This window comes from Gopherus flavomarginatus, chromosome 5 (genome assembly GCF_025201925.1).
Source record: "Gopherus flavomarginatus isolate rGopFla2 chromosome 5, rGopFla2.mat.asm, whole genome shotgun sequence".
Taxonomy (NCBI): Eukaryota; Metazoa; Chordata; order Testudines; family Testudinidae; genus Gopherus; species Gopherus flavomarginatus.
The window spans coordinates 48,214,374-48,231,354 of NC_066621.1; the positions used below are offsets into that span (position 1 = coordinate 48,214,374).

General features: G+C 43.8%; 1 protein-coding gene across 5 annotated transcripts in view; it reads right to left on the reverse strand.

Annotated features, from left to right (window-relative positions):
- CHID1 (chitinase domain containing 1) overlaps positions 1-16,981 on the reverse strand; it is a 288,759-nt gene that overhangs the window by 102,855 nt on the left and 168,923 nt on the right. The window contains exon 11 of one of the 5 annotated variants that reach the window (XM_050952926.1): positions 11,676-11,884. The exons of the other annotated variants lie outside the window; for them this stretch is intronic. Within the exon in view, the coding sequence (XP_050808883.1) occupies positions 11,806-11,884 (79 nt within the window). The 3' untranslated portion in view covers positions 11,676-11,805. Of the gene's footprint in view, positions 1-11,675; positions 11,885-16,981 lie in introns of those variants that run through there. 5 annotated transcript variants of the gene reach the window in all.

Genomic DNA, 16,981 nt, shown 5'->3' on the forward strand with positions numbered 1-16,981 from the left:
CAAATGACTGATCCTGCAGTGACCAATCATTCAGGAAGGGAAAAATTATTATTCCTATCTGACGAACGTTGGTAAAGACCTTTGGAGCAGTAGGAATGCCAAAGGGTACGATGCAATACTGGTAGTATCTGCTCACCACAAAACATAGGATATGTGTGTGAAAGAGGCCTGGCATTATGGAAATAAACATCCGGGAGGTTGAGGGAGACACACAACTTCCTCTCTGCACCAGGAAGATTAAACAGCTAGGGGTGCCATTCTAAACTGTGGAGCGAGGACAAAGGTGCTTGGTGTCCTGAGGTTCAGAACTGGTCTCCATCCCATTTTACTTGGGGACCAGGAAATATCCAGAATAAAAGTCTTTCCCAACTAAGTCCAGAGGGACAGGTTTGATAGCTCCCAGTGCTAGGACGGATTATACCTGCCTCAAAAGACTCTTGTGAGAGGTGTCCCTGAAAAGGGAGGAGGGGAAATGAGGGGGCAGAAGGGAGCTGAATTGGATGGAGTAACCGGAAGGTGTCAATTCCAGGATCCATCTGTCTGAGATGAGGTGTTCTCAGGAAGGTAGGAAATGGAAATGACAGTCCCCATAGGGCTGGAGGGGGGAGATATGTGCAGCATAAAATCTGAAGTAGGAGAGAGTTTGTGACCCTCAACCAGTTTTTGAGGGTGTTGTTAGGATGTAGCTGACTGGGAGGTTGCAGTAGTAGACGGTCCTTTCTGAGAGAATGTAGAGAGCCTGGGCTTCTTCCTGTGAGGCTCATCCATTTTCATGGACTCACAGTGGACAGCGTGAGACAGTTCAGCTGTCTGTGACCTACTGTACTTTCTCTTTGCCACAGGCATATAGATGTTCAGAGATCGTAGCATCGCCCAAGAGTCCTTAAGAAAGTGAAGGGACCAGTCCATGGTGTCGCTGAATAACTGGGGTCCCTCAAAGGGATTTTGCACCTTCCAAGACAGACCAGAGGACTGCAGCCAAGAAGCTCTGTGAACAACTACTGCTGTAACCGTGGAGCAAGTAGCTGCGTCAGCAGTATCTAGTGAGGCTTGAAGAAATGCCTTGGTAATTGTCTGGCCTTCTGTTATGAGGGCTTGAAATTGCTCCCCCTAGTCCTCTGGCAGGTGTTCGATAAAGGATGAAAATTTGGAATACTTTGAAAATTTTTATTTTACCATCAGGGCTTGGTAATTGGCTACTCAACTGCAGCGTGACAGAGGATTAGCTTTCTCATCCCAGAAGGTCCCGTCTTTTTTGTTCTTTATTGGATGGAGTAGAGTGGAACCGATGTTGCCTGTTCCATTCATTGACTGCCTCCCCAACCAGAGAGGTGGGCATACGATGGAAAAAGAAATATTCTGATCCTTTGGGTGGGTTGTAGTACTTTTTGTCCACCCCTTTCACATGTAAGTGGTATAATAGCTGGGGTGTCCCACACTGGAACATGCAGGGGCCAGGAGAGCATAATTGATGGACAAGGCGATTTTGTGCTGAGGAAAAGCATGAAGAATGTCCAACAAGGAGTGTTATATCTCTTCCAACAGGACATGTAGGGTCTCCACTATAGGCTTTGTAAGGTCTGGAAGGCTTTGAAATGTCAATATAAGATGGCAGGGGAGGCCTGACAGCCTTGTCTAGAGGAGGGTGATTTGTGGGAAGGTGACGCTGCTTCTTTCACAGGAGGCTCTGCTCCATGAAAGATCCTGCAGTGAAAAAGAACCCAAGAGTGGTTGCTGTTGCTCTTGATGTGCCCTCTATTGGATGGGACTCAGAACAATGGGTCACCAGGGGTTCCAATAAGTGGGGAGTAAGGGAAAGGGGCAGGATCCCGCTCTTGTCCTTGCCAGGGTGGAATGCATACCCTGCTAGGAGTTTTGTTGTTAGGGTATGCCCTGAGTGAAAGAGATTGAAAAAGGAAATCCTGCATAGACACTTCCAAATCTGATGAGGTGGCAAGTGGAGGGGCAAGTGGCATCAATACTGGTGGTTGAGTCAGTACCAAGACCTGAAAGAGGTCCTGTAATTGCATTGGTACCAGAGGCTGTCGATATGACACCAGAGTTATGAGGACTGGAGGCTATGACAGAATCGGTGGGTTAGAAACTGTTGAGGATAGCAGCAAAGAGTAAGTAGGCTCCAGCAGGTGAGATGGTACTGGTGGCCAGTAGGCACTAGAGCAAGAGCATTTGTCCTGACTGTGGGAACAATGCCCATCTCAGCACCGATGGTGATCTGAGTATGGTCTCTGGCACCTATTAGGTGATGACAACGGAGAGGATGACCCCGACCTGGATCTCCAGTGACAATGGGGAAGCCAGCCCTGACGGGCCAAACAAATGACCCAGACTCATCCGAAGCTTAGCATAGGTGCCGAATTGGTGTTGAAGAGAAATAGAGAACCGGCACCAGCAGTACAGAGTGAGAAATACTCCCATCCTGTACTGGACAGGGCACCAGCATTGAGACCAAGGACAGTACTGAGCTCAATGACAGGAACTGCTGCCAGGCCAATGGTGGTGCCAAGGGGCATACTCGCGTTGAGGGGTCTTTCACTACTGGGCATGGCATCTGCCTCTATTCCACAACCCGAGATGTGGGTGATGTGAGTCATGGTGCCAAGAAACCAGGCAGCTCTGCAACATGGCCAGAAGTTGCCAAAGGCACAAAGGAAGACTAAGTGCTAGAAACTACAGCACCAGGAAACTCCTGAACTAGTGGAGAGTAAGGGACTGAGAGGCAAAGCAGGTCTGAAGCAGCCTGATATGCGATCAGCAGGTAGACGGTGGGCACTTGTGCAGACGTGACTGGTACTGGTCTCTATATACGCCCCACGGCCAGAACCAGTCAATGGTACGGGCTCTCGCTGATCTCAGCATGGTATTAGGGAACATTTAGACGGACCTGTGCCATCCCGTGTGCCAGAAGGAGTACGGTGCTGGTCAGCACTCTTCATAGAAGATGAGTCTCCATGAGCTCTGGACTGGTCCCGGTTAGTCTTATGAGATCTCTTCCTTGCCACGCCAGAGGAAGGAGAATGAGTCCTCTTCCTCTAGGGGGAAACAGCCGGATCCAAACATGGATCACTTGCTGGTTCCAAAGGTGACCGCTGATCAGACAAGGGCCTTGGTGCCAAAGCAGGCCTAATGGTCTGCTCCAGAAGGTGTCACTTCAGCTTTATGTCTCTGGCCACCTAAGTCCTCTTTTTGAGTGACTTACAGATGGAGCATCATTCCTTAATGTGTCCCTCACCAATACTCAACAAGCCCCTTCTGTGGGAAAATTCAGAAGTTAAGGTCTCCAGAGCAACGTTAACTCAGATACGTTTATGTGTGAATATAAACTGAATGCATCCATCAGTATCCACAATATTATATATGCAAAATATGACATTACAACCCCACTGTATTATTGCTAATATAGTGCCAGTAACTAATATCTGCCATTTAAAATCCCTGCCTACCTTAATCCATGTGGACTAAGCAGCAGGAAAGTATCTATTCTACCTGGAGAATATGGAAAGTTGAGGATTTTCAGGGAAATTTCATCAGTGTCTTGTTTGATGTAGATAAAGTAACGGCAATCCTTTTCAGCACAGAATTAACTGGCTTACACTGAACGCTGAGTAGACCCTAAGAACTATTTCAATTTTAATTAAAAATAGAAAGTGATTGCTTGAATATTTGGTTTAAACTTACACTGAGCATTTCTAAAACTAAAAAATTACTAGAAATCCAATTTAAGAAAAAAATTCCTCTTACTCTTGATGTAAGAGGTGCAATTTCCCAGTACAGTCTTCATGTCTTAAAAAACAGTTACCTTTTTCATAATTGGTGTTCTTCAAGATGTGTTGCTCATGTCCATTCCATATTAGGGGTGTGTGTGTGCTCGCTACATGCACTGGTGCCAGAAGTTTTTCCCTCAGTGGGGACTGGCTCTGGGGCCCCCTGGAGCAGCGTGCACATGTCACAGTAGGAGGGGCACTCCTGGCTCCCCCCACCCTCGGTTCTTTCTTGTCAGAAACTCCGACAGTGGGGAAGGAGAGCAGGTTATGGAATGAACATGAGCAACACATCTTGGAGAATAGCAGTCATGGAAAAGGTAACTGTATTTTCTTCTTCAAGTGCTTGCTCATATCCATTCCATATTAGGTGACTCCCAAACAGTGCTAATGGAGGCGGGTAGGAGTTCACGGACGTGTAGATTGCAACACAGCTCTGCCGAACCCAATGTCATCTCAGGTTTGCTGAGTGATGGCATAGTGCGCCATGAATGTGTGAATGTCCTGGATGGGAACATGTGCCCAGAAGTCCACCAAGGATGCCTGAGCCTTGGTCAAGTGGGCCCTCACAATTGGTGGTGGTGGGACCTGTGCCAGCTTGTAACAGGTAAGGGAGAAAGTAGTTAAGGACATAGAGGTCAATGGTAATTGGGACGAATTGCAACACGGATTTACTAAAGGTAGATTGTGCCAAACCAATCTGATCTCCTTCTTTGAGAAGGTGACGGATTACTTAGATAAAGGAAATGCGGTAGATATAATTTACCTAGATTTCAGTAAGGCGTTCGACACGGTTCCGCACGGGGAGCTGTTAGTTAAATTGGAAAAGCTGGGAGTGATATGAAAGTTGTAAGGTGGATAAGGAACTGGTTAAAGGGGAGACTCCAGAGGGTCGTATTGAAAGGTGAACTGTCGGACTGGAAGGAGGTCACCAGTGGAGTCCCTCAAGGATCGGTTTTGGGACCGATCTTATTTAACCTTTTTATTACTGACCTTGGCACAAAGAGCGGGAATGTGCTAATAAAGTTCGCGGATGACACGAAGCTGGGGGGTATTGCTAACACGGAGAAGGACAGGGATACTATTCAGGAAGATCTGAACCACCTTGTAAACTGGAGTAATAGAAATAGGATGAAATACAATAGTGAAAAGTGCAAGGTCATGCATTTAGGAATTAATAATAAGAATTTTGGATATACGTTGGGGGCGCATCAGTTGGAAGCGACGGAGGAGGAGAAGGACCTTGGGGTACTGGTTGATAGCAGGATGACTATGAGTCGCCAATGTGATACGGCTGTTAAAAAAGCAAATGCGATTTTGGGATGCATCAGGCGGGGTATTTCCTGCAAGGATAAGGAGGTGTTAGTACCGTTGTATACGGCGTTGGTGAGACCCCATCTGGAATACTGTGTGCAGTTCTGGTGTCCCATGTTCAAGAAGGATGAATTCAAACTGGAACAGGTTCAGAGACGGGCTACGAGGATGATCCGAGGAATGGAAAAACTGCCTTATGAAAGGAGACTTAAAGAGCTTGGCTTGTTAGCCTGGCCAAAAGAAGGCTGAGGGGGGATATGCTCGCCCTATATAAATATATCAAGGGGGTTAACGTTAGGGAGGGAGAGGAATTATTTAAGTTTAGTACTAATGTAGCCACGAGGACGAATGGGTATAAACTGGATATTAGGAAGTTTAGACTTGAAATTAGACGAAGGTTTCTGACCATTAGGGGAGTGAAGTTCTGGAATAGCCTTCCGAGGGAAGTAGTAGGGGCAAAAGACTTTCCTGGCTTTAAGACAAAGCTTGATGAGTATATGGAGGGGATGTTATGATAGGATCGTTAATTTGGGCAATTGATCTTGAATTACCACCAGACAGGTCTGCTCAATGGTCTGCGGGGAGATGTTGTATGCGATAGGTACTGAGTTGCTGCGGAGAACTCCTTCTTGGGTGCTGGCTGGTGACTCTTGCCCACATGCTCAGGGTTTAGCTGATCGCCATATTTGGGGTCGGGAAGGAATTTTCCTCCAGGGCGGATTGGCAGGTGCCCTGGAGGTTTTTCGCCTTCCCCTGCAGCGTGGGGAACGGGTCGCTTGCTGGTGGTGTCTCTGCAGCTTGAGGTCTTCAAACCATTTTTGAGGATTTCAATAACTCAGTCCAGGGATAGGGGTTGTATAAAATTGGATGGGTGGGGTTCTGTGGCCTGCCTTGTGCAGGAGGTCAGACTAGATGATCAGATTGGTCCCTTCTGACCTATGAGTCTATGAGTCTATGAGTCTATGAGGTCTGGATGCAGAAGGTGATCCAGCTGGAAATCCTCTGTGATGACACCAGAAGGCCCTTCATCCTGTTCGCTGTCACAATGACGAGCTAGGTCAACCTGTGGAAGGGCTTGGTATGCTCCAGGTAAAACACCAGGGCACGTCTGATATCCACGGCGTGCAGCCTCCTTTCCTCCCCAGTGGTGTGCAGCTTGGGACAAACACTGGAAGGAAGGTGTCTTGGTTAATGTGGAAGGAAGACACCCCCTTTGGCAGAAAGGATGGATGGGGTCGCAGTTGAACTTTGTTCTTGTAGAACACCGTATACGGTGGCTCCGATGTCAGGGCTTTAAGCTCTGACTCTCATTTCCTGGATGTTATCACCACAAGGAAAGTGACCTTCCATGACAGGTAGGAGAGGGAGCAGGAGCCCATAGGCTTAAAGGGTGGGTCCGTGAGCCTAGAAAGAACCAAGTTAAGGTCCCACTGTGGGACAGGAGCCTGGGCCAGCAGGAAGAGTCTCTTGAGGCTTCTCAGGAATCAGACCAACATGTCGTGTGAAAACACCATTTGACCTTGGATCAGTGGGTGAAAAGCAGAGATAGCCAGAAGGTGTACTCTGATGGAAGAGAGGGCCATCCCTGGTTCTTAAGATGGAGCAGATAATCTAAAATAGATTGTAAAGAGAAGCGTGTTGGAGAGATGCTATGCTCAGACGCCCAGTGGGAGAACCTCGTCCATCTGGCCAGGTAGGTTGCTCTAGTGGAAGGCTTCCTGCTTTCCAACAGGATTTGCTGGACCTCATTAGAGCAGGCCCAAGTTCAAATTCCAAATTCAACCACACAGCATCCTCATGGGCCTGGGGGGGGTCTTTCCCTTTGGGGCCTCCACCTCTGGAAGGGTGGGATACTGTGGCCAATGGCGTATCTGAGCCCCCCCGCCATTGACTAGGCAGCCTGAGAGGGCTGGGTAAATCCCCACGAGTTCCAGAGGTACCATGCCGCCGGCCATTGGCCAGGGCACCATGGAGTCAGTTGCAGTGCTGATGATGTCGACGGTACTGAAGGTGCCATGGCTTGTCCTGCTGACAATGACTCCTGTTCAATGTCAGAGTCATAAGGGGAATGGTTGCAGCAGAGTGACCAGGACCCGCTGGACTGGCGGCCCTCCTCCATGTGGTGCCGACCACTGTGCCTTGACGTCGACCTGTCTGATCGAGATGAGTCCCTCACATGGGCCCTCAGGGATCTTCAGCATTTGGCAGATCAGCATCAGTAGACCAGCAATCTACGCCTCATGCTGCTCGAACAGTACCAGGACCTAGAGCGGGACTGGGAGCTGGATAAGGCCGGTCGTCAGGGATTCGAGTCTCGGTGACAGGGGCTGGCAGGTGGGTGACTGGTAGCTCTGTTCAAAGGATTGGTCACGTGATTTATGCCAAGGCACTGGAGACACAAAGGGTCAGTCTCAACGCTCATGCCAGGGGGCACGTGCCTCCATAGGTTTGTGCCAGGTTACTGGTGAGCCGCACCTCGAATCCTGCTGTCAGTGTACCCTGTGTACTTAGGCTGGAGCCGGTGTGGGTGGCACCAGTACCATCAGGATCTCCTGCACTGCCTGCAGGACCTCGGGCATCGATGGAACTTCTAGCTAATGGAAGCCCTCATCTATGTCTGGTGCGGCAGGCATAGTATGGGAGGGGCTAGAACACTTGACTTGAGCAGGGGCCCAACTTCCTGACAGAAGTGTTGAGCCGCCCAACACAGGTCTTGGCTCTCCTCTGCCCAGTCCTTTCCCTTATGGGAAGTGGGAGATCTTCCCCTCGTGGTCCTCTTGGGCTTTTTGGTCAGGGATTGGTGCCGCTTCTAGATGGTGCAGGTGGGGCATTCCACACTAACACTGCGGTGCTCAGGGCTGAGTTGGACCTCTGCTCTGGTGCTGGGGGCAGCGCCGACTCCATGAGGAGTGCCCTGAGATGGATATCTGTCTCCTTTTTCGTTCGGGGTTTGAATGATTTACAGATGCAACACTTGTCACTTATGTGTCCTTTGCCTAGACACCTTAAACATCTAATGTGCGGGTCGCTGATGAGCATAGGCCACTTACAAAGATCACATGGCTTAAAGCCTGGGGACCGGAGCATGCCCAGTCCCTCGGATGAGTCCCATCCGGAACCAACTAGGGGTAACTACTAACTATATACGACTAATTTACAGGAAAAAATGTTCATGAGACACACTGAATGAAGTGAAAAGCTAGCTGAAGCAGCAGACGTTCCAGCACAGTCACTGGCGGCAAGAAGGAACTGAGGGCTGGGGAAGCCAGCAGTGCCCCTTATACTGTGGCATGTGTGGGCTGCTCCAGGGGCGCCAGAGCAAGTCCCCTACAGATACCACTGAGGGAAAAGCCTCCAGCACCGGTGCATGTGGCAAGCACAAACACCAAATATAGAATGGACATGAGCAAGCACTCGAAGAAGAATATCACTTGTCCTATACAAAGGGTATCGGGGTTTGTTTGTAAGTTTAAAAAACAAAATCCCACAGAATTCACCCCGCAGGGTAAGAAATCCTCAGCAAAACAGAGCATCAAAGTTCAGGTCTGTAGTTTTATTTACGTCCTTGTGGCTTGCTGTGCAGCATATTGGAGTCAAATTATTTAGAGTCAAATTCTGCCCTACTGGGAGCTGCATATGAACACAGAATCTAGTCCTGAAACCTGATTTCTCAGCCTCAGACCACAATTCCCTGACAGACACTCTCCTCTTTTGGGTACCATACACAAAGACATGCATCCCCTCAATTATATTTGGAAATAGGACTACTTGGAAGATATACTGATTGAACTGAGTATTTGCAGAGAGAACTTTAATGACTAAACATGGAGGAAGGCTTCCAGGACTGACTGCCTAAGAGTAAAGGAGCTAGCCCTTCCGGGGAGAACAAGTTGCTAGATAATTTCCCAGAGCCTCACTAATGTGCTATTCAAAGCTGTGGATTATCATCACACATGAGAAGAATAGTGTTAAAGTACATTTACCCCTTGTCCACTCTGGATAGAGCAAAGAGAAAAACGAATTCATCTTCAGTATTTAAACTATCACATGTGATGTCCCACAAAAAACCTGAAAGTCAGGAAAAATTTTCAAGAAATTCACATGCGGAGCTAACACTCTTATCTTTCTCTAATACTCAATGATTTAATATGTAGAAATAAATACAAACTTATATAGTGCTTTCTTCATCTATAGCCAGTCTCTTTCAAAAGATTTTTACAAAGGTAAGCACCACATTTTTCAGATAAAAAGTGCAAATGCTAAATAACTTGGCCAAGATCACACAAGTCAGTGACAGAACTGTCAACAGAATCCAGGACCCAAAATCCAGGTCCAGATCGCAGGTGCCAGTTCCTTGCTGAATTCACTACGTCACAATCCCACAAATCATTTATGTGTAAAAAGAGTAAGAAGCACTTATTCCTGACATTATCATGCAAGGAGATGCACATGCATATTTATTACACAGCAAATACATAAACGGCCCACGTGAAGCCATTTTGTCTCCTTTGTGAACCATGAAAAAAAACACAAAATAAGAAAAAATTGTCTCTTGCTTTCTACTCAAAGACATTTCCCAGCTTGTTACTTTCTCTTATACTCTATTATGATCAAGTCTAGTCTTTTATGTCATTGTGTCATGGGATCTATCCTAAGTTCCATTGAGGAGATGACAAAGACAGAAGAAGAACTGTTACTGCATGTATTCTTAATAGACTTTCCTTCTTCCCACTCCCCACAATAACAATATTGCATTATAATCTGTATGCCAACTGTCCATCTCAACTCAACACATATGTCCCCACCAAAGATGGCATATCCTCCTACAATGTGTAGGCATGGCTCTGCCCTAACTCATGAGCATGAGCGCAGGCAGCTAACTAGCCAGTTAATGTAAAGTGGCCGTGTTAATGAGTTAGAGTGCTCAAGGCAAAATTCCCAACCATGAACATTAGAAGAGCTGTCTCTTCTATTAGAACAACCATGTTTAGTGAGAATGGTCACTCTTCAATTTCATAGCTGAATTAACTCTAAAAATGAATAAAATATGTATAATTCATAGATACCTACAGCTTTTGCTTGCAATTAGGGAGAAGAGTATTAACATAAATTCGATCTTGTTGGTATTCCTGAAACCTGGTGGGATGATTGACATGACTGGAATGTGAAAAGCAATGGTTATAATCTATTTAGGAAAACCAAGTGGGAAAAGGGATGGGAGAATGTCCTAAAAGATAAAGTACAAGATGCTAACAAATAGTACCCAAGATTGTGTACTAGTTGTTGTCTGCTGACCATCAAATCACACCAAGGGACAGGATGATCAGTTCCTTATACACCTATCTATAGTTTGTAAGGGGGAAAAGCTGCATGATTATGGGAGACTTCAATTTGAGTAACATATACTGGAGATCTCATGCTGCCAGCACTAAAATATCCTTGAAATTTCTAAATCTTTTAGATGACAATTTTCGAACTCAACAAGTGTTGCATCTAACACGGAGGACTTCTATATTAAACCTCATTGTGACTGAGAAAGAGGAACTGAACACAGCACTAAAAATTAATGGTAATTAAATACAAGTGATCATTACTTTATTACATATATAATATGCAGAATCAAGTCTAGAACAGTAATTTTTATACTTGATGCTTCAAAAAAGCAAATTTTACAAAGCTGAAAACAATGAGCCACATCACCTGCGTGGAAGAATTTAATCAGAAAAACATTGAATGATAATTGATAATTGTTTAAGAACACTTTACCAGATGCCTAAAAAGCCACAATCCCACAACTGAGAATGAAACTGAAACTGATAACAAAAACTACTTGATTTAGAAAAGCTATAAGAATAAACAAAAAATATGTAACAAACAAATTAAACATTTTAAAATAAGCAGGGCCGGATCACTTGCATTCAAGAGTTTTAAAAGAGCTGACTGAGGAGTTCATTGGATTTGATTTTAGATATTTAGAAATGAAATGTTGATTTTAGATAAGTCTTGGCACTCTCAAAATTCCGTGACAGAGGAAGAAAGCTGATGCTGTGCTAATTTTTAAAAAAGATAAACAGGATGACCTGGGTAATTATAAGCATTGGTCCTGGGCAAGATAATGGACTAAATCATGGGTAGGCACACGAGCTGATTTTCAGCGACACTCACACTGGCCAGGTCCTGGCCACCGGTCTGGGAGGCTCTGCATTTTAATTTAATTTTAAATGAAGCGTCTTAAACATTTTGAAACCTTATTTACTTTACATACAACAATAGTTTAGATATATATTATAGACTTATAGAAAGAGACCTTCTAAAAATGTTAAAATGTACTACTGGCACACAAAACCTTAAATTAGAGTGAATAAATGAAGACTTGACACACCACTTCTGAAAGGTTGCCAACCCCTGGACTAAATAATACAGGATTTGATTACAAAGGAATTAAAGGAGAGTAATATAATTAAAGCCAATCAACATGGTTTTGTGGAAAATAGATCCTGTCAAGCTAAATTAATATTTTTTATGAGATTACAAGTTTGGCTGAAAAAGATAATATGTTGATATAATATACTTAGACTTCCATAAGACACTGGTACCACATGACATTTGGATTTAAAAACCAGAACCATATACAACAAACATGGCATATATTAAATGGATTAATGACTGGCTAACTGATCGGTCTCAAAATAGAACTGTAAAAGGGAACTCATCATCCAATAGGTGTTTTGAATGGGGTTCCGCAGGGATCGGTTCTTGGCCCTACGCTATTTATCATCATCATCAGTGACCTGGAAGAAAACAAAATCATCACTGATGAAGTTTGCTTAGGACACAAAAATTGGGGGAGTGATAATTAACAAAGGTGAGAGGTCACTGATACAGAGCTATCTGGATCACTTGGGACACTGGGTGCAAGCGGACAATATACTTTTTAATACGACTAAATACAAGTGTATACATCTAGGAACAAAGAACATAGGCCATACTTACAGGATAATGGACTATCCTGGGAAGCAATGACTCTGAAAAAGAGTTGGGGGTCATGGTGCATAATCAGCTGAACATGATCTCCCAGTGTGATTCTGAGGCCAAAAGGGCTAATGTGATTCTTGGATGCATTAACAGAGCAATCTCAAGTAGGAGTAAAGAGGTAATTTTACCATTCTATTTGGCACTGGTGCAACTGCTCCTGGAATACTGTATTCAATTCTGGTGTCCATAATTAAAGAAGGATGTTGATAAATTGGAGAGGATTCAGAAAAGTGCCACAAGAATGATTAAAGGATTAGAAAACATGCCTTATAGCGAGACTCAAGGAGCTCAATCTATTTAGCTTAACAAACAGATGGTTAAGAGGTGATTTGATTACCATCTATAAGTACCTACATGTGAAACAAATATTAGATAATGGGCTCTTCAATCTAGCAGAGGAAGTTTTAACATGATCCAAAGGTTGGAAGTTGAAGCTAGACAAATTCAGACCGGAAGTAAGGCGTAAATTTTAATAGAGGAGTGTAACTAATCATTGGACCAATTTACCAAGGGCTGTGGTGGATTCTCCATCAGTGACAACTTTTAAATCAAGAATGAATGCTTTTCTAAAAGATATACTCTAGGAATTATTTTGGGGAAGTTCTATGGCTTGTATTATACAGGAGGTCAAACTAGTTGATCACAATGGTACCTTCAGGCCTTGGAATCTATGAAATAATTCTCTTTTGGTTCGCCACACAAAACATGTCACAAAAAAGTGTTTTGGTTTTTTTTGTTGAAAAAGTCAAAAGTTTGCCTTTGAGCTCTAAAATGTGAAAGAAATATCAAACATTTCTGTAGAAGAGGGCCCTATATTTTCATAATCCAGAGGACCAATAGGCAAGAATATTTTCAATAAAAGCTTTTTAATAAGTGTGGGTGATTTCCTTAACTATACTGAAGTTACACAGGGCGGGAAAGTAGTTAAAATGGATCTTAAATAAGTGCACTAAAATCCAATAAAATAGTTTTAAAAGAATGACCCTATTCGGCAAAATTATACATAATTCTAATATTTTATTTGGTTTTTTTTAACTGTCTTAGTGACACTTGAAATAATCATTTGATATTGCAATATTTTTATCAACTTTTAAAGTTCTACTCCCACATTGCTAATTTAGAAATTTTGAAACAGAAAAAGGACTTCCTTCTCTCACACAATCCTTCTTGTACAGAAAACATGCACAAATGTCAACTCATACTTCAGTGTTAAGACAATTCAAGACTATCCTTTTCATAAGAAAGCAGTCACTTTGAGAAAAGTCTTAGGAAAGAACTGCAAAAAATCTCTAACTCACTAACTTGTCTGTGCTACAGAACTATCCCATTTCAGAGTTATGCACACTACATTAGGCAGTTCCAAAAGGATTCAGTCCAAAAACTGCTGAGTGTCCACAGGAGCCTTCTTGGTTAACATCAATTGATTTATCATGTTTGCACACACAGCACTCCCTACAACTGTTGTGTTTGTACTTCTCACACTACCAGGCACAGATGCTTCCTTTCTGGATTGTTTGTGTTTCTCAAGATGTGAAGAATCACTGGTTAAAAAAGGTTGCTTGTATGAAGAGAGTTACAAAAGGGTGTACTGTAAAAGCAGATTTGTACAGCAGATAAGTTAGTATTTATGAAAAGATTTCATGCCTAAGGTGACTGACATCCTCTTCCTACAGTTATTTCAAAAATCCAACTCACACTCAGGGGAAACGTGTCTATACACTCTAGATGTTGAAAGGACACCTATTACATAGAGATAACCAAATGCTATTTATAGCCTTCGGGGGGAAATGCCAGGGAAACCTGATTTCCAAACTGAGGGTAAAATCTAATTATAGTTTTCCTTTTAATAATTTGCATTGTGTCTGCTTGCTTCTATGCCTGGCTGGAACTAGAGCAGTTTGAGTATTCAGTTGAGAAGGTGTCACAGAATGTTCTGAGCTGTCACTGGAGGTAGAATGGAGTATTCTGAAATTGTACTGGAAGGGCTAATAAACTGGCGCAGCTGTACCACCTGCATTGTACTCCACTCTAGCACTGAAATAGTTCAAACTGAAGTAGTGTAGACCCATACAAGCTAAAGAATCACAAATGAATAAGTGCAAGTCACAATGGCATTGTGCCCTCATATTAACGTCCTCTTTCCGGTACGTCAGTACAGGGCATCCACACATCACCGTATGCAACTACTCTAACTATCATTCCATTGCGGACATCTAGCATATGGTACTCAGCATGGCTCCTCAGAGAGGATGGTTGCCAAAGAACCAACTTTAAGTCCTAGGCATGCATCTTCTGCCCTGTGTCCACAATCCCATGCTTACTGCCACATCATCTATTGCACCATCTAGTCTACTACAAATATACAAATTCAGTGTATACAAATATAAACATTCAATGCCTGTATTTTCAAAATACAATGAGGAGAAGGGGATGCTTTCATTTGATAGTCACCTTTGTGTATTTGTTACTTGTGGAATTTGGCAAACAAGACATCAAGCTACAGGATTGTCTTGCAAAGCTGCATCTGTTGGAGGTTGCACAGGTGTTCTTGCACAAGGATTATATTGCTCTACTCTACATAAGGGAGTGCTCCCCTTTAACAGCCTCACTTCCTTCTCCAAAACTAGAGTAATGATTTCATATACAACTCTAAGGTAGCAGGACACTATGAATACACAGAGGCAACTCCCAAAGAACAGTTACTGCGAGTAACCTCTTCTTTGACCTCTCTGACCAGAGTCAACTCGGTGTTTTCTCATTTGAGAGTGACAATGAGCCATGTTCCTGAGTGGTTGGTGATTGAAGAATTATTTAACTCAATGTGACTGTACTACCACTCTCCCAAATTGGGAATCAGAGCAGGATGTCAAATCCAAAGAGTGGAAGTATGCACTGAACTCCATGTTGACAGATTTCAGAGTGGTAGCCATGTTAGTCTGTATCAACAAAAAGAACGAGGAGTACTTGTGGCACCTTAGAGATTAACAAATTTATCTTAGCATAAGCTTTTGTGGGCTAAAACCCACTTCATCAGATGCATGCAGTGGAAAATAACAGTAGGAAGAATATATACACAGAGAACATGAAAAAATGGGTGTTGCCATACCAACTGTAACGAGTGTAATCAATTAAGGTGGGCTATATCTTCCTACTGTATTTTCCACTGCATGCATCTGATGAAGTGGGTTTTAGCACACTAAAGCTTATGCTCAAATAAATTTAGTAGTCTCTAAGGTGCCACAGGTACTCCTCATTTTTTGAGCTCCATGTTGTTACTCTGCATATCTCCAGGATAGGAATGCATCTCAGCTATACTATAGAAGCTGCAGAGGCTCGGTGGATTGTGGCTCTAGATAAGATATGCTCTATGCACTTCTTTATCCAATGGGGTAGCCTGAGTTTGGAAATCAGGTTTCCCTGGCATTTTTCCCCCGAAGGTTATAAATAGTGTTTGGTGTTCTCTAGGTAAAAAGTGTCCTTTGAACATCTAGAGTGTATAGACATGTTTCCCCTGAGTGGGAGTTGGATTTTGAAAATAACACTAGTCAACACTAGGAAGAGGAAGTCAGACAACATCATGGACATGAAACTAGCATGAGGTCTCATGATCAGGTGGCCTTAGCACACTACATGCATTATGGGCCATACCACCATACACCATGGTACACACATTTTTTATGGAGGTAAGGAAGGGCATCATTAGAGATGGGGGAAGCTTCTCTAGAATATCTAAGAGGCTCAGAGAATGTACAGATTAAACTCATGGTGTCAGGCACTTTTTCAGATAACTAGGCCTAGCGGCTGGAGCATGGGTTAAAGCTGGGAATAAGGTTGGACCTACATCAAGGGGGTCCTGTGCCAACGGTGGTCCTGGACTTGAGATCCGGGGACAGGCCAAGGTCAAAACTGAGATCAGAGTCTGCAGTCAAACCAGGGTCAGAACTATAGCCAGAGTCCAGGTCCAGGCCAGAGGTCAAAGTTGGGTAGTCAGAATTCAAAGACAAGAAAGCCATCATTGATCATTGGGCTGAACCCTTAACAGTCTACTCAATCATCCATCTACAATTTCGGAACCTACTCTCAATGGTGTACCTCAGTTCTCCTTACACAGCGAACTCGTTAGACCACCAAGTATTAGCGAAACAGAAATCATTATCAAACAACTGTCACAAGGAAAGGCACCTGGTTTAGATGAAACACTGCCAGAAGTCTATAAGCATAGTGGTTAACCACACTTCTCAAATGCTCATGCAACTCTTCAGTGTCATCTGGGAGCAGGAGACCATAGCTCAAGACTTCAAGGATGCCTCAGTTGTCCATATATACAAATGCAAAGATGATGGAGCATCTGTGATGATTCTGGTATCTTGCATCTTTCCACTGCTGGGAAGACTTTGACATACCTCTCTCAAAAGATGCTCCACCATCACTAATAACATCATGTCAGAGAGTCTACATGGCTTTCGGAACAGTGGATATTTTTGCTGCTTGCTAAATATTTCCAGGAACAAAACTGTGACCTCTATATAGTGTCTGTAGAACTAACACAGGCCTTCAACACTGTTAACTGCAAGAGTATCTGACAGATCTTGCCCAAAGTTGGGTGCCAGCACACATCATGCGCTCATTCCATGGTGGCATGCTGGCTAGAGTGCTGGAAAATAGCATTTCATCAGAGCCTTTCATTGTCATGAACAGCATTAAGAAGGGATGTGTTTTTGCACCTATACCATTTACCATTCTCTTTGGTGATAGCAAATTTTCTAGCGAGTATGCTTCTAGATTCTTTCATAGGGCCTGGTCTACACTAGGAGGCGGGGTCGATGTAAGATACGCAACTTCAGGTACGCGAA